The sequence below is a fragment of the Heteronotia binoei genome, chromosome 8, assembly GCF_032191835.1.
Source record: "Heteronotia binoei isolate CCM8104 ecotype False Entrance Well chromosome 8, APGP_CSIRO_Hbin_v1, whole genome shotgun sequence".
NCBI lineage: Eukaryota > Metazoa > Chordata > Lepidosauria > Squamata > Gekkonidae > Heteronotia > Heteronotia binoei.
Window position 1 is genome coordinate 99,317,464 of NC_083230.1, and position 23,162 is coordinate 99,340,625.

At 44.5% G+C, this 23,162-nt stretch overlaps 1 protein-coding gene across 1 annotated transcript in view; it reads left to right on the plus strand.

Moving 5' to 3' along the window:
• PKP2 (plakophilin 2) overlaps nt 1-23,162 on the plus strand; it is an 82,291-nt gene that overhangs the window by 53,159 nt on the left and 5,970 nt on the right. Inside the window, exons 7-11 of the mRNA XM_060245696.1 lie at nt 9,572-9,689; nt 11,386-11,550; nt 14,472-14,645; nt 18,948-19,101; nt 19,871-20,060. Coding sequence (XP_060101679.1) covers nt 9,572-9,689; nt 11,386-11,550; nt 14,472-14,645; nt 18,948-19,101; nt 19,871-20,060 — 801 coding nt within the window. The remainder of the gene's footprint in view (nt 1-9,571; nt 9,690-11,385; nt 11,551-14,471; nt 14,646-18,947; nt 19,102-19,870; nt 20,061-23,162) is intronic.

Sequence of the window (23,162 nt, forward strand, 5' to 3'; positions counted from 1 at the left end):
TGCTTCAGTAAAGTGTTTTACTTTTTACTCCCCTTGCTGGCCTGTTCATTATTCCAAAGAAAACTGTAGCTATTGCAAAAGGGAATATGGAGGATTTTTTAAAAAAATCTTATGCCAGAGATCCCCAACCTTGTGGAGCCTGTGGCTACTACTGAAATTTTGAATGCAAGTTGTAGATCACTACCACACAAAAAGATCTCTATGGGGACATGGGTCAGCCACAAGATGTTGGATGGTGGCAAGCTAAGCAGCTGTTTCCTAACTGGGTGTGCCCTATTGACACAAAGATGATGGGGTCTTCAGAAATGCCTCCTGTGAAGTGAAGGCAAGCTGAGATGGGCTTTTTGCTTTGGAGAGAAAATGCTTTGATGAACAAGCAAGTTGGAAACATTTATGGGCACTGTGGCACTGGTGGGTACCATGTTAATCTTATACAGGGCTTTTTTGTCGCAGGAACTCCTTTGCATACTAGGCCACACACCCATGATGTAGCCAATCCTCCAAGAGCTTACAGGGCTCTTAGTACAGGGCCTACTGTAAGCTCAAGGAAGATTGGCTAAATCAGGGAGGTGTGGCCTAATATGCAAAGGAGTTCCTGCTACAAAAAAAGCCCTGTATATAACTCTTTTTGTCCAAGAGTCAGCTATTTTATAGTGTTCAAAATGCTGGATGTTTAATGGCACTACCATTATTTGTGAGTCCTCAAGCAGTCAAACAGCTTCTTTGATTTAAGTAGTAATTTCAGCAATAAAATAAATGCCAGACTCCTGAGGTGAACCAAATGAAAGTGGAATTGTGATCTTCAGCTTTCATCACTTCTTCACTGAATGGAAGATGGTATTACTAAGTGATCTCACTCCCTGAAACAGTTCTGGTACTGTGTACTTGGTTGTCATTTGGTCTTTGTATAGACTCTGTATGTATTACAGCATCACTGCATGACTTCCATCACAAGCCTTTCTGTTATAATCTGAACAGCATTCTTCTCTTTGGCACAAAAAAAGAGAATGTCTTCTCCAGTGTTTTCCTTTTCTAAATATTCTGCCATAGCTGTTAAACCAACAGATTTACACAAAGTGCATCATGAACAAATGTCACTATGTTCTGCGATCAAAGAACCTTTGGGCCAGAGTAGGGTAGAAGATGCGTGTCATCTTCCAGCTGCAGAGTTAAGATAACAGATGTTAGATTTTAAGAGCACTCATTGTGCGTTCTTCACCGGAAAAGAAATCCAGCTTTGTAACTTGTATGACAGGCAGACATATCAGTGATTTCAACCATTAATCTTCCCATCATGCATTAGGAGGGTTATTTGTCTTTTGTATTATTTTAAGTAATGCATGTTTGCACATTTCATATATATTCATTTTACATAACAATTTATTTTGCAAAAGGGGAGTTGAAGAAAATTTAATGATGTACAGCTGCTTGCCAGTAGGTGCTCTTCAGAAATGTATTTGTCTCATTCAGGGTGGGATCACACTGGGAATTTGCTGCTCTTTGATGCATGAGACAGCAATCACACAGCCCCTGCCTGCTGCCGGGAGAGGCTCCGGCCGCACATGCACAAGAGGAGCTAGAGGCTATTTCCCCAGATGCTATTCCCAGAGAAAGAGATTTTTGCCAGTTGGTGACTCCACTATCAGATTGCCTCTTGTCAGACTTAGGATATTGTAGCTTTCATTAAACCTGGACCACAACATGGTGAAATAACCTGTAAATGAAACTGAACCAGATTTTGTATGGTAACAATAACTTTGATTATTAATCCAGATCTAGTATCTAAAGCCAGCACACAAGGGAGCAGGTGCAGTGTTGGTGGAGTGAAGATGGGGATTTGTTAAACAGGGTGTTATAAATTCTGTACCTTGCACCAACACGGATGTGTATTTCTATTACAGAAATGCTCAGTTTCTAACAATTGTGGCTGTAAAGATACAGCGATTGATGACTTACAAGGCTTAGCAAGTGTTCCACGTGGGCTGGATAGTTCCTTACATTTGCCCAGCCCTACTTTTTCTAAAAGAGTTGCCAGACCACAGGCTTGCCTTAGCTTTATTGTGAGATGCGGTAGTGCTATCATTACACAGTAGCAAATTATAAGCCTGCTAAATAAATAGCTACCCTGTTACGCTACGTTAATTACACAGTTTTAGCCTTAAACTATTATTATTTTTTGTATTCTGCAATTATGTAATTTAAGAACTCAGTGTTACCCTCAGCACAGGTGCTTTGTATATTTATTTACTTAAAATATTTCAGTGCCACCTTTCTACCAAAAAAGGTCCCCCAAGGCACTGAACTTTCAACATAAAAATATTAAAGGTAAAGGTAGTCCCCTGTGCAAGCACCAGTTGTTTCTGATTCTGGGGTGATGTTGCGTCACAAAATTTTCATGGCAGACCTTTTATGGGGTGATTTGCTATTGCCTTCCCCAGTCTACACTTCCACTCATCACGCTGGGTGCTCATTTTACTGACCTCGGAAAGATGGAAGGCTGAGTCAACCTTGAGCCAGCTACCTGAACCCCGCTCAGGTTGTAAGCAGAGAATTTGGACTGCAGTACTGGAGCTTTACCAGACAAAACAAAAGTATAATCTGCTCCACTTCCCTACAGGTTTACAATCTGGGGGGGGGGGATAAAAGGAGGGGGGAAAGGTGTTTATGGAGGAGGATCAGGCCAGGATATTGCAGTGGAATCTGTAGGTCTTTTATCACTTCTTAAGTGCTGTGAGGAAAAGGGCCAGACATGTCATGAAAGTTTGGGACAGGGGTATGGCAGATGAGGAGGGCAACAGATAGAAGTGGACATGCTAGGTCTGAGGTAGGGTTACCAGCTCTGGGTTGCAAAATACCTAGAGGTGCTGGGTATGGAGCCTGAGAAGGACAAGGTTTGGAGAGGAGAGGGACTTCTATCGATTTATACCCCATTGAATCCTTGTTGCCTGAAAATCCGTTATAAACCCCGGATACTCCAGCCACAACTTGGAGGTTGGCAACTCTAGTTTGAGCAGAAGATTGATGTTAGAAGATTAAAAAGCATAAAGGCAAGCTGAAGAGAGACAATAGAGGTAAGATAATGAGTGGAAAGAGAGTACAGACATTTCAGTTTAACGAGAGTGACATACTCCATTGTGTGAACAAACCACCAATGATCCCTTCTCCAGGTAGTTTTAAATAATTTTTTTTTATTATAGCTCCCAAAATGAAAATTCACTGAGGTGAAGTGAGGAGGACTGAGAGCCATGGTGAACATTTTCTTAGGTGTCTCTTCTACAGTTGCCCCCCTCCCACATTCACCTTGTGTGTGTGCTCATGTGTATAAAGTGTTATCAAGTTGCAGCCAATTTGTGGTGATCCTGTAGGGTTTTCAAGACAAGTGACATTCAGCAGTAGTTTACCATTTCGCTGCCTCTGCATCACAACCCTGAAATTCTTAGGTGGTCTCCCATCCAAATACTGACCAGGACCAACCCTGTTTAACTTCTGAGATCTGATGAGGTTGGGCTAGCCTGGGCCATCCAAGTCAGGACACATTCACCTACTTCATCAACCACGGATCTGAGAGCTGTGTTTGTCAAGATAATATATTTCCACCCAAAGAAACACCTTGTTCTGGCTGCAAAACAAAAGAGGAAGCCAGTGTAAAGAAAGGGAAAGGAAGTGGCACGTTCAGGCAGGTTCACATACTTAAGATACAATTTTCCCACAAAAAAAAAAAAGCACATTTCTTCTCTACTCAGATTGTAACTATGATTCACAGTACATTCTGTTTCTAGCCAAAAGGCACAGGGCTTTCTGCTTGCAGCCCAAAAACGAAAGCCACAGTCCACACAATCACACAACACTGGGTTTGCTAGAGCCACAGCTAATTCGCATTTAAAATCCATTCTGTGCCCTTCAATGCGGTCAGGGGTGTCAAAAATGCCATCCTTATCATCTTGTTTATTTTAGCTCCCACAGACTCTTGAATCTACTTCTGTCTGCCCAGGCAAGGCCACAGCAGCCCTGTTCTTGTCAACAGAGCTTGCAGTTTGACAAAAGAGAGAACAAGTCCTCTTGAGTGCATTCCTGTCATGGAACAACCAAGCATAATAGTTTCCATGCTTTTAAAAGCATATGGAAATAATGATGTAGGAGCTTGTACAGGCTGAGGACAAAATGTCTTTATGCTGTGTGAATCTAGACATATTCCATAAGAATATCAGAAAGCAGAGAGAAACCAAGTTTTCTGTTTTTAAAAAAAAGTGATTATCAAATCAAAGTGATAAAATAACATAGAACAATCAAGATTAAGGAAGGATCAAATTCTTACATTTGTATAGAATCATTTGTATAACTAGCTTACATTTGTATAACTAACTAACTGACACTGGAAACTTTGGATGGTTGTAGTGTACATTTTGGTTTATATGTTTTATTATCTTACTGTTTTAAATTGTTGTAAATTGATGTTTTAAAGCTAAACCTATGTTAGATTTTATATGTTGTAAGCCGCCCTGAGCCACTTCGGTGGGAAGGGCGGGATATAAATTGAAATATAAATAATAATAATAATAATTGATTTTATTTGTATCCCGCCCTCCCCGCCTAGGCGGCTCAGGGCGGCTTACAACATTTTATGCATTTACATTAATAGATAAAAACTTCAAGTTTAACAATTAGAAATTAAACATATAAAAACCAGTTAATAGAATTAAAATACATAATATAAGTTAAATTAAATATATCTGGCAGCAATAAAGATATCCTGGCGCTGGTTCTGCCTGTTTAAATAGTTATATAGATGGCGGTTCCTTTGTTCACAGCATTCAGCAGTCAATGTCAATATACGCTTGTTTAAAAAGGACGGTCTTGCAGGCCCTGTGGAACTGGTCAAGGTTCCGCAGGGCCCACACTTCCTCCGGAAGCTGGTTCCACAGTGCTAGGGCCGCAGCTGAAAAGGCCCGTGCTCTGGTGTTTTGGAGCTTGACCTCTCTCGGCCCAGGGATAGCCATTTTATTTTTTCCAACTGACCTCAGTGCCCTCTGGGGTTCATATGGGGAGAGACGGTCCCTTAGTTGGCTGGTCCTCGGCCATATAAGGCTTTAAAGGTAATAACCAACACTTTGTACTGGACTCGTATGTAATTGGCAGCCAGTGCAGTCCACGCAGCCCCGGCCGTATGTGCTCCCATTTCGAGAGCCCTAATAGTAGCCTGGCCGACGCGTTCTGCACCAGCTGCAGCTTCCGGGTCCGGCACAAAGGTAGCCCCAAGTAGAGGGCATTACAGTAGTCCAATCTTGAGGTGACCATTGCATGGATCACTGTTGCGAGGTCGCGACGCTCCAGGAAGGGGGCCAACTGCCTTGCCCGCTTCAGATGGAAGAATGCTGACTTGGCAGTGGCTGCTATCTGGGCCTCCATTGATAATGAAGGCTCCAGTAAAACGCCCAAACTCTTTACCTGGCGCACTGATTTCAATAATGCGCCGTCGAAGGTTGGGAGAGCTATTTCCCCTCCTAGGGCGCCGCGACCCACACAAAGGACCTCTGTCTTCGCTGGATTCAACTTCAGCCTGCTCAACCTGAGCCACGTCACTACAGCCTGTAAAGCCCAATCTAGGTTCCCCGGGGCGGAGCCAGGCTGGCCGTCCATTAGTAGATAGAGCTGGGTGTCATCTGCATATTGATGGCAACCCAGCCCAAACCTCTGGACAATCTGGGCAAGGGGGCGCATATAAATGTTAAACAACATTGGGGAGAGAACTGCTCCCCGAGGCACCCCACAATCTAGTGTGTGTCTCTGGGATCGCTCACCCCCAATGGCCACCCTTTGTCCCCGACCGGAGAGGAAGGAGGAAAGCCATTGCAAGGCCAGCCCCCCAACCCCAATGTCGGCGAGGCGGCGCTTTAGCAACTGATGGTCGACTGTGTCAAATGCTGCCGACAGGTCTAATAACATCAGTACCGCAGCGCCGCCCCGATCCAGTTGCCGCTGAAGGTCATCCACCAAATCATGTCATTATGGTGGCCAGATAACAGCCCTCATTTGAGACTAGGGAGTAATTTACTCATGGGAGAGTTTGTTCCAGGCTGTGCTTGCTGAGGTGTACTTGGAACTATCAATAATTTATCGCAGGGCAAATTTGGGCAATGAAGAAAACTGACAGGAAGAAAGTGGATTCATTTGTTATGTGGTGTTGGAGGAGAGTTTTGCAGATGTCGTGGGCTGCTGAAAAGACAACTGGATTCTAGATCAAATCAAGTCTGAACTCTCCCTAGAAGCTAAAATGACCAATCTGAGGCTATTGTACTTTGGTCACATTATGCAAAGACACGTGTGAGGAACCGTTCAGGGTCAGCTTGAGAGGGTGACCACTATAAATTTTTCCCCAGTCACCTTCCCTCAGCCTCTCAGGTGCTAGATTAATTCTCCCTCACAGACATTCCACACTAGCATCCAGGACTCACACCACTGAGAGCTAATAACACCCCTCACTCCTGGTGTGTTTCAGCCCCAGCTAGTTTTCTGGTCTGAATCTTGGGAAATCCAGAATCCAGTTCTGCCTTCTGAGTTTATGTGATTTCAGTTTGTACAAGAAAACTGCCTAGATGTGCTGTAAGATCTCCCACAGAGAGTTTCCCTCACAGAAGGTGCCTGGTTTTGCCCCCTTCTGACTTCAAACTCTCTCTCAGACAGAAACTCAGCCCAGCTTTCTCCACCAGGAACTCAGCCCCACTTGCTGATCTCAGCTTCTTGTCCAATTGCTTGCACAACTGACTAGCCTAAGTCTCCAGTCTTCACACTCCAGACTCTCACTGAAGACTCCCCAAAACTAAACTGAAAACCCTTGCAAGCCTCTTCATTTCGCTACATTTCAGTTACCATGGCTACATCCCAGCCAATCACTGTAAGCCTGTTCCCAGCTTCTCAGGCTAAGTTCCTGGGTCTGTCACAACAGGTCACTGGAAAAAGACAGTAATGGTTGGAAGAGTTGAGGGAAAAGAGGACTACCCAGCATGAGATGGATTGACTCAATCAAGGAAACCACAGCCGTCAGTTTGCAAGACCTGATGGAGTCTGTTGCTGACAGGTCATTTCGGAGGCCATTGAATCGTAGGGTCTCTATGAATCAGAACCAATTTGACAGCACTTAGCACATACAGAATTACATTTTTTCCTGTTCCTTGGCTTTTAAATCAGTGCAGGATCAGCCATGTTTCAAATTAATGAACATAGCATATGGAGTAAAACTAGGCTTGCCAGGTCCAGCTCAGAAAATATCTGGGGACTTTGGGGATGGAACTGGGAGAGTTTTCCATTCTCTAAAATAAATAAAAATACAGCAGTGCAGTTCCCCTGAATACAGTTTCCACTTCCTCCTTCCTCAGCAGCTGCACTTCCACTAAATGAAAGTGAACATGCACACACAAGCTCTCACAAAACAGCCAAAATAAACACAGCACACAGACACTTTTGTGATCTTACAGGGGTAATTTACTCATGGGAGCTGCTGAATATAACCATCTGCTACATTTCAACCAATTTCTTCAGACTAACAGGAAAACAAAAGCAGAGCAGCCTAGGTGGTGGTGTTTTCCTCCAAACAGACAGAGGGACTTTGATCACTTCTCTTCCTTTCTCACATGCTTCACACACTCACTGGGAAGACCCATGTGACACTGTCTACTAGCCCTGCCTATTCAGCTTTCCTCTTGCTTAGATATAAAGACACACAGTCCAAAACACAGGCAATTTCCAGGCTTCTTATAAGCCTGCACAGATTTAAAGGCACATGGCGGCTGTTAGTGTAGGGCTTTCCCACAGCCGTGAAAACCTGAAATCTTTGATAAAATTCATGAATGTTTGTGGTGGTTCTTCAGTTTGCAAACATTGTTTCATGAACCACAAACTGGCCAATATCACATAGGCTGGGTCCAGACTGGCAGTTTTGGGTGCACAGGAAACATCCCAAATCGAGCCAGTTCAAAGCGGCCAAAGCCCATTCAGATGCTCCCCCACAAAACGGCCATATTTTGCATGGGAGTTGCTTTGGCACGGTCAGACGGTTGTTGTGAACCATCCCTGTAGTGTAGTTTGGATTTCTTTTTTTCCTTACATTTTTAGTGGCCATGCACTAAGCCAGCATGCAAGCAAGGTGGATTGGCAGGTTCACACTGCCAATCCACCTCGCTTGCACACTCCTGCATTCAGATACCTGGAAAGGCGGATGCCATGCGGCAGAAGAATTTGCTACCACTTCGTTAGTGGTAGCTTTTGAGCAGCCTTAGAGATGCCGGAGGACAGGTTGAGGATGGGAGCAGGATGGGAGGCAGACGTGCAACCCTGAACTTGGTTTTTTAATCCGTCTGCAAGCTGCCCCTGTGTCAGCTTAAACTGCCCTTCTGGACCCAGCCATAGAAAGCCAGATTCCAGCCTAAGAAATTTGATAATTGCTGACCAAAAATTAAAAATTAACCAAAAACCAGTGAATTAAAAAAAAATCTTTTCTAAGCAGATATTCAGAAAAATGCTTTTGAGAAGCTAAGTGGTTGCGCAGACTTGTGTAGGGTCAGGACCAGTGTTCCCTGAGTTAGTATGAGCTAGCTCACAATTTTTTAGCCTCCAGCTCACACATTTTTGTCTCAGCTCAGGAAAAATGGCTCTAGAGCAAACTAATTTATGCAGTAGCTCCCAACTTTAATGCCAGTAGCTCACAAAGTTGAATTTTCGCTCACAAGATCCCACAGCTTACAGGGAGTATTGGTCAGGACCTGTCCTAGTACTGCTCCAGACCATTTCCAGCATGACTTTCAAAGATGCACAGCACTCATGAGTCATGACATGGTCAGAAGATTAGTGAAAATCTGATGTCAAAAAAATGTTCCAAGGAAGTTCAGACTGAAAGGCAGAATTCCTTCTAGAATCATGCCTGACTCATTCCTTCTCTGCAATAGAAACTGTCAACTGTCATTACATATTTCATGCATCTTTAGACTCCTGTCTCAAAAATTCTGAACATAGTTTGAATGAAGTCACAATGGATATTCTATTATGAAATGAATAACCCTGATTATTTTTTTAAAATTTCTTGTATTTTCCCTAACCTGGGCTATTATTTAACTTATCTCATTATCCATGCAACAGCCTCAGGGTGGAGATCATAGTCCAGTTATAAGGGCAAATATTTTGTATATATGAGGTTGATTCTCAAGTAGCAGGGCTGGAAAAGATCCATGCCCTGAGACTGTTTTCACAGGAATTAGTATCCCTTTCCTGACCTGAATGGCCCAGGCAAGCCTGGCCTCATCAGATAAGCAGAGTCAGTCCTGGTTAATATTTGGAAGGAAAACCACCAAGAAATTCCAAGGTTGCTATACAAAGGAGGCAATGGCAAACCACTTCTGTTAGCCTACTGGCAATGGCAAACCCTACTGTCTCACCGTAATTTGACTGCAACTTGACAGCACTTTACACAGAGAGAGAGAGAGCATCCTCTGTTTCAGGAGCAAGAGCCCATGAAAGAAATGGATATAAGAAAGTGACGCTTGATAGTCCTGTAATCACTTTTAATTTATTGCTTTTACAGAAACATGAGCTCCGCTGGCCCTGAAGGAAGAAAAAAGATGAGAGAATGTAATGGACTGATTGACTCGTTGGTGTATTACATACAAGGAACAACTGCAGACCATCAACCTGATGACAAGGTAGATTTTCCAAATCTGTGTCTAGGATGGGCTGCACTGATTACTTAACATTTTTTTACTGTGCTATTCTAAAGTGGGTTTTTAATTATCCTGCTTCATTATCCACACAGCAACCCTGTAATATATCTCTCAGGGAGGACTAGTGGGTTAAAGGACTGTGTATTTTGATTGTCTAAGGTCTTCTCTTCAGTATTTGGCATCTTGACTTAATAAGTGATCTCAAGATAGCAATGCTGAGGAAGACCCATAACTGGGATCCTAGAGAGCCCATGCTTGGGCTAAATGAATAAAGGTTTGATTTCATATGTGGCTTCACGTATCTAAACATTCAGGTGACACAGTCAGCCAGGTTCATAACTAGGTTCATAACTGAGTTGGATTCTGAATGCAGGCTTCCTACAGACAACCTCAATATTCTGGCCAGGATCCAGAAATGCCCCATATGACAAGATCAAGACTTTTTTTTCTTTTTCTTTGAGTGCAGCATGTCATGCTGAATTCCTACAAGTCCTCTGATTTTGAGAATCAGTTTATCAGACGTTTCCACATTTTCTCTTTGTGTGTAAGTTATTTCATTGTTGGGGAAAATGCAGCATCCCAAGTCTACATCACCTTTTCATTACATTTTTCTTATCACAAAAAAAAAATTGTCCATGTCAAATTCCTCAGTTGAGCCTTTCTACAAATTTCAAGGAAGAAAATACCCTACTGTAGGTATATATGTATGTATGTATGTTTTGTTTATTTTTGAAAGGCTAGTCAGTTGTTCCCTCTTGGATCCTTCATTGGTTTATTCTTTGTGCATTTCAGAATTCAGAAGTTAATTCCTATTTTACTTCGTTTGGTACATTTCAATCAGCTGCATGAATTCAGTTAATGAACTGACAACACTGTTAAAAAATCTCTCTTGTCTGATAAATTATTAACCTAAGGCAAGTTTCCCTGACTGGATGACTCAGGCCAGCCCAATCTTATAAAAATGTTTGGAAGCTAAGCAGGGTCAGCCCTGGTTAGTATTTGGATGGAAGCCCAGTGAGGAAGTCCAGGGTCACTGTACAGAGGCAGGCAATGGCAAAACCACTTGTTAGTCTCTTGCATTGAAAACCCTTCAGGGTTTCCATAAATCAGCTGTGATTGATGACACTTTCCACCACTACCAAGCTGAGAAAATACGAAAGATTTTTACAGAGTAATACTCTAACTGTATTATTCATTTTGTGGACCTATATGATCTTTTGTGGCAGTTATGGTGATACAGTTAGTAGTCTTTATGCCAATAAAGGTATTTGGATTTGGATACAGTTCGTATTGAAGAACTATGTATACCAGTCAGAGCTCCTTGATGTGAAGGGTGCAATAAAAACATGATAAAAATTCTTTCGATTCCAGAAATTTAAATTCTGATCCAAACTATCAGTTCTGGTGGGTTTTTAGAAAAAATAGTCTGTGTAATTACAGGGAGAAAACCTTACAAAGACCTTCCATTTTGGTACCTTCTGCTTGGTCAAAGTTGACCATGAGGACAGTCACAGTCTTTCCTATAGAAGGAAATTAAGACAATACACTATCGTAATCAACTTAGAGCTCTAAACCAAGGCCAAAGTGCTCAGTGACTAAAACTGAGGTGTTTTATCAGGTCTTTTTCTTCGCTCCTCTGACTATTTGCATAGCCCTTCATGTTTGTTCATTCTTTCAGGCCACAGAGAATTGTGTGTGCATTCTTCATAACCTCTCCTACCAACTAGAGTCTGAGCTTCCAAGTAGCTATACCCAGAATATTTATACACAGAGAAGAAGAGACGTTTCCCCCAACAACGGTAGCATTGGATGTTTTGGATCAAGGAGCAGAAAAGCAAAGCAGGTAATAGTGACTTCTTAGTGCTCTGCAAACCAATGATTCTTCAATTGAGTGAGAGCAGTTGTGGTGGTGATGGACAGTTCTCTGTTTTGTCCAGAAGATTAATCTAGGCGAATTTTTTTTTGCCCTTTCCGATGATTCTGTGCTTGTCACACAGACAAAATTACAGCAGAGGCCCTCATAAATTAATATTAATGTAAAAATCGTATTCATTAAGATGTTGATGTTGGTACACTACATTGGTCAGACTGTGCTTGGAATACTGTGTGCAGCAGTGGAGGCCTCACTTCATAGAGAGCCAGTTTGGCATAGTAGTTAAGTGCGTGGACTCTTATCTGGGAGGTCCAGGTTTGATTCCCCACTCTTCCACTTGCACCTGCTGGAATGGCCTTGGGTTAGCCATAGCTCTCGCAGAGGTTGTCCTTGAAAGGGCAGCTGCTGTGAGAGCCCTCTCAGCCCCACTCGCCTCACAGAGTGTCTGTTGTGGGGGGAGAAGATATAGGAGATTGTAAGCTGCTCTGAGTCTCTGATTCAGAGAGAAGGGTGGGGTATAAATCTGCAGTCTTCATCTTCAAAAAGGATGTGGACAGAATGGAGTGGGTGCAGAGGAGAGCGATGAAGCTGATCAGGGGCCTGGAGACCAAGCCTTATGAGGAAAGGCTGAGGGACTTGGGAATGTTCAATCTGGAGAAGAGGAGGTTAAGGGGGGACATGATTGCTCTCTTTAAGTATTTGAAAGGCTGTCAGAGGAGGGCAGGGAACTGTTCCTGTTTGCACCTGAAAATAGGATAATAATGGGTTTATATCACAGGCAGAAAAGTTGCAGCTAGATATTAGGAAATAGGCTGCCTAGGGAGGTAGTGAGCAAGGGAAATGGTGGGTGAAGCATTCCCTGCACCAACTGGAAGCTTAGCATCCATACTGTGCGTGTAGAATAGCAATCCTCAAGTTTCATCCTAAGGAGCTATCTAATAATCAAGGACTTATTTTGTCCACCAGTTCATGCCTCTGTTCTCCTCATGGCCCATGCAGTCCAGGTGAAAAGAGAGAGAAAATGTTTGAAATGTGTTAGTTGTTTCTTTCCAAGTACTGATCCACCAGACCCAAAACAATGTGTTAGCAATATTACATATATTACAATGAGTGAGCAATATTACAATGAAACAAAGTAGGAGTCCGGTAGCACCTTTAAGACCAACAAAGTTTTATTCAGAATGTAATCTTTCATGTGCATGCACAATTCTTCAGACAAGGAATGAGGTACAGTGAGCAGAGCTACATACAGCTGGTAGGCAGTGGTTTAAAATGCAAAATGGTACAAAGTTAAAATCCAGTGGCAGAATAGCAAAATATTACAATGAGTGAGCAATATTATGTATTATAAAAGACTTGCAAATGAAGGGCAGTAAGGTGTAAAGTGTAAACACTCTGAGATTAGTTCTTAACTGGAGAAGTGGATGTCTCTGATCACGTTTCCTAAGAGATACAGCGGTGGTCTCTTATCTGTTTGGGAGGGGCGGGTATTGCTGAGGGCATTTGGTCTTAGCATAGCTGCTATGGTGAGGGTTATGAAGAGGTCAGTGTCTGCAGGAATTTACAGCCAGCAATTCAGTCTGATATGGGGCCTTTGCTTTAAGCTGGGCTGGCCATCATTAGAGACAGTTAGGGTTAGGGTTATCTGCAGTGTTCAGATTTGTCTTACTTTGCCAGTTCATCAGCAGTTGGGAGCAGTCCTCATCCACTCCCAGTGGAATGTTTACTCTTCTGACCGGATTTTGTTTTTATCTGCACTCTGTAATGTGTTGTTACGAAACTTGTCCTGGGAAACTGGTCCTTCTGACCTCCCTTAGTAACAAATACTCCACCCTTCTGCTGTCCGTACTTTTAGTTAAAAATCTGGCCGCCAACAGATGAAGTGGTCTCTGGCTCCTGATGCCATCTGACACAATAAATTTATTAACTTTTAAGATCGCACAAGGCTTTTTGTTGCATTGCAGGCAGTGACAGACTAGGCCTGCATCTAAATGGTAACTTTTCCCTACACGGGAGGCAGGAGACACCTGTGTTAAAAGGAAATGTCCACGTGGCACCATGCTCAATTCAAGCACAATTTGTGAAATTCCTGGGGCTTTCCCATTTCAACTGGAGGGGAAAATAATGGGAATCTGGAGTGGCTGCAGGAAAGTGTCTGTCTGGTTTTAGGTATAAAGCTATGCTTTAAAAATAGCATGGGACAGCTTGCTGCCCCTTGATCTGTCCCTGTCCCCTACTTAGAGCCCAGTAAAGGGCATTTCCCCTCACCACACTGTAGCATTGCATAGGATTGCCATATACTCTGTGAGAGATCTCCCATGCCCAGCAGCCATTGCCCAGCAGCACTCCAGTGAGAGTTGCCTGACATTGTGTCTTCACTTCCAGAGAAAGCCCTGAAGTGAGTTTCTGGCAGTTCTTAGAGAGGTGTGATGTCATTTCCAGGAAGAACTGGAAGTGATGTCAGTCCTCTCTGGTAATTGCTGAAAACTATAATTTTTACCATAGACTGATGGTGCTCTGTCACTGATGACACCCCCCATTTCCCTGTACCCTATTGACTCCTGTTGGTCGCTAATCACAGCCTGGCAATTCTAATACTACAGCATGACTTTGTAGGGAAAGGGGATTTCAGGGCAAGAAGGTGTCTGAGCACCATTGCCATTTTGCCGGGGGTTTTGTGTAGGTGTGGAAGAGGAAGAAGAAGAAGCAGAGGTTGGGGCAATGGCAGCAGCAAGTGTCATAGGAATGGAAGGTGTGGGTGCCATGCCTGTCCCACTTGCAGCTACTGGCATGCCATGTGTTTTTGGTGTTCTGTGCAGCCCTTTGGTTTGATGCAAAAAGACCTCTTCTAATGCTTCTTTTCTGATCGTTTAATCTGCTTCCATATTTAGAACCAGCAAGACCTGCCATTGCCAGAGGAAAAGAGCAATCCCCACGGCATTGAAAAACTCTGGCACTCCACACTGATAAGGATATACTTGTCTTTAATAGCAAAAAGCTCAAGGAACTTTACCTGGGAAGCATCACTGGGAGCGCTCCAGAACCTCACCGCAGGCAATGGACCAGTAAGTAGTATGGTTTCTGTAGAACATTAAAAGCCACATTGAGAGCCCCAAAGTGTTCCTGCTTCATAATTTCTCATTCCAAGGGAATATTATTCAAACTGTTTTGTGAAGAAGAATCTACAGATCCAGTTTTTTTCAATGGTAATTCTAGAAGCTTGCAATCTTGGGATGCACACTTGAGTTTAAATATTTACTGTTTTTTTATGGAGGAGAGCAATATTGCAAACTGCTTTCAGTCCACAATTGGGCTGAAAAAAGTGAGTTAAAAGTAGCCTAAGTAAATGAATGAATACTATAAAGTATACTACAGAGGAGCAGGGCAGGCCCACCCACTAGGCAAACTAAGCATTTGCCTAGGGCGCTGGCAGGAAGGGGGCACCGAATTCGGCCCCTGCCCCACCCCCTAGGCAAACCCTATTTGCCTTCCCCTCCCTCACAATTTTAATGCCCGGGAACAGGCAGTAAAGCACTGCGCTCCCTGGGCTCTTTAAAGACCACCCCCCATGATCAGCTGATTGGCGGGTAAAACCATGCCAGAGGCCAGCAGTTCCTATGCTTGCGAACAGCATGGGGGCGGCGGGAAGGATGAATGAGGTGCTGCCTCATCCCCACTTCCTTCCCATGTGATCCAGTGAGAAGGAGGAGGCAACAGCAGCTCACTTGTCCAGTGGCAGAGGGGTGGCCTTTCCTGTCTCACACAGTGGCCAACCATTTCCTCTGACTGGCCAACAACAGGACAGAGAGGCTGAGACCTTTTCCTGATGTTGCCTCCTGGCTCTGGGATTCAGAGAATTTGTGCCTCTGAATGTGGAGGTTCCCTTCAGTCACCATGGCTAGTAACCACCGATAAGACTTTTTTTCCATGAATCTACCTAATCCCCTTTTAAAGGTGTTTATTCCTGTGGCCATCACTACATCCTCTGGCAATCACTACACCCTCTGGTAGCAACTTTCACATTTTAATCACTCTCTGTGTAAAGCAGTATTTCCTTTGCCTGTCCTGAACTTACTGCCCATCAGTTTCATTGGATGCCCATGGGGTAGATATTTGTGGGTTTCCTGCATTGTGCTGGGGGTTGGACTAGATGGCCCTGGAGGTCCCTTCCAACTCTGTAATTCTATGATTCTAATATTTTGGGAAGGGAGAAAAATTTCTCTTTGTCAACTCTTCACCCTATGCATAATTTTATAAGTCTCTGTCATGCCCCACCTTAGTCATCTCTTTTCTAAACTGAAAAGTGCCAACTTCTTCAGCCTTTCCACATAGGATAGAGCCCCTAACACCCTAATCATCTTGGTTGCCCTCCTCTGTACTTTTTCCAGCTCTACAATGCCGTTTTGGAGAACTCTCAAAATAAACCAGTTAGATGTTCAGTTGGAAAGGGTTTTATTGAAATAGGAATAAAAAGGCAAAACACACACATACAAGCACACAGAGAACACACAAGCTAGCTAAATTGGGGAGGAGATGGGAGAAAGCAATTTTGGGGAAATATAGTTATCAGTCTTGAAAAGCAAGGTCTGCAGAGACAGCAGCAAAACAACCAACATTTCATGCAGTGAAGAAGAGAGGACCCAAATGGATTTGGGGGTGTGAGGTATGGCACCAAGAACACATACTCACTCACTGGTGGCTAGGGACTCCAGATATAGGGCAAAATACTCCCTGGGGCAAACTGATGTATCTACCCCCAAAACAAAAACCTAATGGGTTTTTTGGAGTCGGGCAGTGATTTGAGAGAAACTCGATGGATTTATCTGAAGTGAACTATAGGCGTTAATGGTTCTTGATAACTGTGTAAGTACCAGATGGGAAAAGCTACAAGGTTTTGTGAATAGTGTTGAGTGTTGCTTAATCAGTGTAAATGAACGGGAGGCTGGGTATAGATTAAGTTAATCCAAGGTGAAGAGATATTTTTCTTGGGAGATCTGTTGTCCTATATTATGCATCCCTCTAGGGTAGAGAGGAGGTTGTTAGCTGGCCAGCCACTCTTTCCCACACTTCTAAACTATATGTCCAGACTTATCTCTGACTGACATCCATTTAGTATTGCTTTTGGCCAGGCAATGTATTGTGCTTATGATATTTGAGATGATTTTGTAGGAAGGGGGTTTTTTAAATTATTTTCTAGCTACAAACTGTCCCTTAATGAGAGGAGAGGTCTGACTGATAACACACCCAGTTTGTGAGGTCCTCTTGGAGCTCTTAGGAGTCAGCCTTGGTTTTCACCACTCTGAATAATTTTGTATCATCTGCAAACTTGGCCAGTACACTACACACTTCTAGTTCCAGATCATTTATGAATAAATTAAATAGTACTGGCCTCAATACCAATCCTTGTGGGATCCCACTGCTTTCTTTCTTCCATTTTGAGAACTGTCCATTGATTCCTACTCTTTGCTTCCTGTCATTTAACCAGTTTTTAAGCCATAAGAGAACCTGTCATTTAACCAGTTTTAAAGCCATAAGAGAACCTGTCCTCTTAACCTATGGCTTCTAAGTTTACTCAGGAGTTTTTAGTGAGGTATGCTGTTTTGGTTCCCCGTTGGGAAGAAAAGCAGTGCACCAAGACAGATTGACCCTTAAGCATACCCAGTGAACTGCACTGCCATGGAGGGCCACTAGTGTTCAGGAACAAGCCACGCTAAGGGGTCTCTGAGGTGCTGCTCCTAAAGTTAACTTGCTACTGTTTAGAGCTGCCGCCTCTGTGGAAGAATTTTTCTCTTCCTATCTGTCAACTACAAGCAGGATGCAGAAATATTGACTTTGAAAAGAGGGTTATGTGAGTGGAAATTCAGCTGCCACATTTGACTGAGAAATCACTTGCTTAGCTCTCTAATGCAGGTCAGGATCTAGGCTAAAGTCTCAGCAGGAACATAGTACAAATTTATTTCAGGCTTATATCTGGGTTTAATGTATTTTAATTTTTAGATTTATATCCTGCCCTTTCCTGCAAGTGGGCTCAGGGTGGCTTACAACAGAAATTTAGACATCTGTTACAGATTTAAAAGCATCATAAAAAACATAAGGTATAAAAACAAAGGCAATACAGCATCGCAACACAGACAGTGAGTCAACAACAGTGTATAGTCTGATATCTATCAGCACAGTCACCATGATGGTATGGTGATGAGGAAGCCAGTTAATACCAAAGGGATGCCTGGCAGAAGAGCTCTGTCTTACAGGCCCTTAGAAACCTCAATAAGTCCTGCAGGGCCCAGATCTCCAGCAGGAGCTCATTCCACCAGGTAGGGGCCCAGACCAAAAAGGTCCTAGCCCTCATTGAAGCCAGTCGGGTGTCCTTAGGACCAAGGACCACAAGAAGATGTGCAGCACATTTCAAAAACTTAGTGGGCTCATATGGGGAGAGGCAGTCCCTAAGATATGCCAGCCCATGGCCACATAGGGCCTTAAAGGTAAGGACCAACACCTTGAAATGGATCCGGTACTCAAGAGGTGGCCAGTGCAGCTTGCACAGCACTGGGTGCATCCATGCCCACACAGGCCTTGATGTCAGCAACTGTTCTGCTACGTTCTGCACCTGCTGGAGTTTCCGGAGCATGATCAAGGGGAGCCCCCATGTAGAGAGGGTCACAGTAGTCTAATCTGGAAGTGACCATTGCATGAATGAATCATTATGGCCAGATGACGGGAAGTAAGATAAGGGACCAGCTGCTGAGCTCGCCTCAGATGGAAAAAGGCAGCTTTTGCAGTGGTGGCAACCTGAGCCTCCATAGATAGAGAGACATCCAGGAATATTCCCAAGCTCTTCACCTCTGTCAACGGCACCAGTTCTGTACCGTCGAAGGATGAGTTGTTGATGTGGCTTTCCTCAAAGGATGCTGGGTATAGTAATTTGGTGAGGGGCTGAAAACTCTGTACTAGAATTCCCTAGAGTCTTCTCCCTCTGTGCAGAACTAGAATTCTCCTGATTATAAATAAGCATTTATGCCTCAACAGGAGGGCTGCTAGCTCCAAGCTGGGGAATACTTGGAGATGTTGGGGGTGGAGCTTGAGGAAACCAGGGTTTAGGGAGGGGAGGAACTTCTATGCGGTATAATGTAATACAGTCGACCTTAAGAAGTGGCCATTCTCTACAGTTAACTAACCTCTATTGCCAGGAGATCAGTTGTCCTAGCAGGTGATCACCAGCCACCACCTGAAGGTTGGCAGCCCTACTCAACAGTCTTAAAAATGATAATTGAAGGACAGTTTTAGTAATGATGTATCTGAGAGAAAAGGCTGAATTACTGTAAGGTGATGGTTCATGAAGCTTGACAATTATATGTGTTGTCTGACAGATGCCGTTTGCGGTAGCTCAAATCATTGTCCAGAAGGCTAATGGCCTCCCAAGTATTCGGAACATGCTTCACGTAAGCAATCCAAGCGTCCGGAAAACAGCAGTCTCCCTGATCAGGAATTTGTCTCGTAATGCCTCATTACGGAATGAGATAGGTAAATACACAGCAGCTGACAAAAAGTTCTGTCGGGATGTTAAGAGCGTGCTAATATACTAAGTGCCAAATGGAAGAATTTTTAGCTTAAATAAATGTCTTTGAACTTACCTCAGTAAGCTTTAGACCTTTTTTGCAAATGTTTTCTATGATGCATCATATCAGGGTATACCTTGGGCATGCGATGTGACAACCAGAGCTTTTTTTGTAGCAGGAACTCCTTTGCATATTAGGCCACAAACCCCTGATGTAGCCAATCCTCCAAGAACTTACAGGACTCTTAGTACAGGGCCTACTGTAAGCTCCAGGAGAATTGGCTACATCAGGGGGTGTGGCCTAATATGAAAAGGAGTTCCTGCTACAGAAAAAGCCCTGGTGACAACATAATCTTTAACCTTCACCACACAAATGATTTGAACATCCAGATAGGGCTACATGTTGAAAGTGAAGACTTTCTCTTTCAGGAATAGTGTAATGAACAAGTATTTGTAAACTCTTTATAAGGGACTGATCCAGATATTAAAATGTTAGATGTGGAGCTGAGAGACCAAGTATACAGTCTGTAGCTTTGGGTAATGTGATCTTGAGCATATCTTTCAAACGATGTTGCCAATAATAACATACCTTATTGGGTTGGCATGATTATAAATGCAATATAAATTGTAAAGCTCTTTGCAAATCAGAAGTTTTCTGTAAATGCTGACTAATACAGTGGTGGGGAACTGCAAATGTAATGACTAGAATAAGGACATCTCCCATTTACCTTCTAGCCAGGGAAGTCTTGTCCGATTTGGTCGCCATACTTCCAGATTTTGTCTCACATTCTGACATTGCCAATGAAACCACAGCTTCCACGTGTTATGCTTTATACAACCTAACTCAGAGCAGCTCCCAGAATGCTCGCCTTCTTCTGAACACTGATGGCATCTCAAAGGCTATGAACATCAGCACAAGTGAGAGGTAAGACACTCTGACATTAACCCCCTTTAAAAAAAAAAGGCAGGCATCCTATATGTTTGTATGAGAACAAGATCCCTGCATTGCTGAATAAATACCTTGTTCCATGACTTTACAATGGAACAGTAGCTGACATGCCATGTTTTAAGTGATTACTTGCTTAGGCCTGCAGCCATGTGTACTTCAGTTTACTGGGAGGTTTCAAGAGAGGATGGATGCTTTTCAGTACCTGAAGCGCCGACCCAAGGGTGTGTGGCACATCAGGCAGGCGCCCCCCCACTGCGCTCCCTCATACCCCCCAGGTGCCATGTCGAGGCACAGCGCCCACCCACCCCCTCCTTTCCTTTGTTTCCTGTTTCCTCCCCACCTGCGCAATCAGAGCACGCTGTGCCTAGACCCTGCCGACCGCAATGCGGCATGTATCTTACCTTTCAAAGGACTTTTCGAAAGGTAATGCACGCTGCACCATGGCTGGAAGGGCCCAGGCACAACATGCTTTGATCGCGGGGGGGCGGTGCGCCGGGAAGGAAAGGAGAGGAGAGGGTGGGTGGCACAGCGCCCTCAGGAGGGGATGCGACCGGGGGGGGGGGGAGGCGAAGGGACAGGAAGGGAAAGAAGGGAAGAAGAAGAAGATATTGGATTTATATCCTGCCCTCCACTCCGAATCTCGATGTCTTAGAGCAGCTCACAATCTCCTTTATCTTCCTTCCCCACAACAGACACCCTGTGAGGTGGGTGGGGCTGAGAGGACTCTCACAGCAGCTGCCCTTTCAAGGACAACCTCTGCCAGGGCTATGGCTGACCCAGGGCCTTTCCAGCAGCTGCAAGTGGAGGAGTGGGGAATCAAATCCAATTCTCGCAGATAAGAGTCCACACATTTAACCACTACACCAAATGGCGGCAGTGGCGGCAGGCGGAGGTGGCAGGCAAAGCTAGGTGCTTGCTTGGGGCACCAGGGCAGGAGCCCAGTTCAGGACTACGTTCCTGGCGTCCTAGGCCTAGGCCCTACTGGGCGAGCTGGCCCTGAGTACCTGGAAAGTACATGCAATTGCAATCTGTAGTGATATCAGGCCCGTAGCCAGCGGGGGGGCACAGCTCCCCTAACTCCCCCCCCCTCCCGAACCTTTATGGCCCCTATTTTCCCCAGCCCCTGCTCTTTCCCAGCTGGTGCGGTTTCTTTTCCTTTGAAAAGGCCATAAGAGAAGACTTCGCTCCCCCTCACGTCTGGTTTCAGGAAGGAGGGGGAGTGGAGTCTTCTCTAGCAGGCTCTTCAAAGGATAAGAAGCCGCGCCAGCTGGGAGAGAACTGCGGGGGGTTCGACGGAGCTGCGGGGGTTCGAAGGAGCACAGCACTGCCTTGTAGCACTGCGAAGGGAAGGAGCCTCCTTCTCATCAAGGAGGGTGGCAGGCAAGGATCAGCCATGGGGGCGGGGAGAACAAGCAACGAAGGAAAGGAGGGCGGTAGCAGGCAAGGACCAGCCCTGGCAGGGATGGATGACAAAAGGAAGGAGGGCGACCCGATCTCCCCGCGGCTCTGGTGGCCCCACCCCCCTCCACACGGCACCTCTTCCCCTCCCTCTCTCTTAACTACCCACCCACCCGGCCTTGCCGTGGCTTTTCTCCTGATCAGGTGATCGGTGGGGAGGCGCCATGAAAAAGGCCCAGGAGCCTGCTCTTTACTGTTGCTGGGTTGGTGAGCGAGTGGGTGGGTGGGAGGGAGGGGGAGGTGCCACACAGAGGGGAGTGGAACTGCCAGAGAAGTGGCAGCGGGGAGAGTGGGAGCCACCGGGGGGGCCCTCCATCCCAAAATTTTTACCATGCCCCCCCCCAACAAGAATTTTCTGGCTACAGGCCTGGGTGATATATTTCTCTGAGAGCCAGTTTGGTGTAGTGGTTAAGTGTGCAGACTCTTATCTGGGAGAACCAGGTTTGATTCCCCACTCCTCCACTTGCACCTGCTGGAATGGCCTTGGGTCAGCCATAGCTCTGGCAGAGGTTGTCCTTGAAAGGGCAGCTGCTGTGAGAGCCCTCTCCAGCCCCACCCACCTCACAGGGTGTCTGTTGTGAGGGGAGAAGACATAGGAGATTGTATGCCGCTCTGAGTCTCTGATTCAGGAAGAAGGGCGGGATATAAATCTGCAATTCTTCTTCTTCTTCTTCTTCTTCTTCTTCTCCTCCTGTTTAAAATCTGGTGGTGGTGGAAGGTTGTACTTGAATCTCTCCTGGTTCACTCCAAAAATTGCTTCCAACATGTGCTGGTAAGCTTGTATCTGGTCTGTAGCTGGATGGCAGGTAGGATTCCAAATGATAAGCTGTTTCTCAACACCAAAAATAAAACCCCCGCACATAGAAAGTTAAACAACAAGGATTCTTTATGAAATGTTGCTTTTCTGTGTATAGAAATGGGGAGTATGATAAGACACCATTCCACCATGTAATAATAGTTATTATATGGCAGTGGGTGTAATATAGCTAGGAGATCCTAACATTGTTTGGCATCCAGACTCTTTTAGCATTATGCATCACTAGGTGGTGAACTAGACTTGTTAAAGCAAAGAGATATTTCAGAGGTAGTTTGCTATTGCCTGCCTCTGTAGCACTACCCTGTTTTTCCTTGGAAGTCTCTCATCCAAGTACTAGCCAAGGCCAACCCTGCTTAGCTTCTGAGATCTGACAAGATATGGCTAGCCCGGTCTACCACATGAACACCCACCAGTTGATTCTGCTTTTACTTTGCTTTCTGCTACATTTAGCCCGGTCTACCACATGAACACCCACCAGTTGATTCTGCTTGTACTTTGCTTTCTGCTACATTATCTGCAGTATTCTTATTTTGCTCCACTTCTTCTACATCCTTATTGGCCTTTGCTTTCTCAGCCCTGGTTAGTTCTATTTTTTCAGCATCCTTTCTCCTGTCCTCATGCTCCTGAGCATGCATTGTATGTTTTCTGCACTGTTTATAATTTTATGCATTTTAGATTTTTTTCATAAGTTTGTGTTTTATCTTCTGTGAAACAAGAGTATTTCCTTTTTATTCCCATTCCTTTTGCTTCTGTTAAACAAGACTATTTCCTTTTACATCCATTTCTCGAATTATTTCTACTCT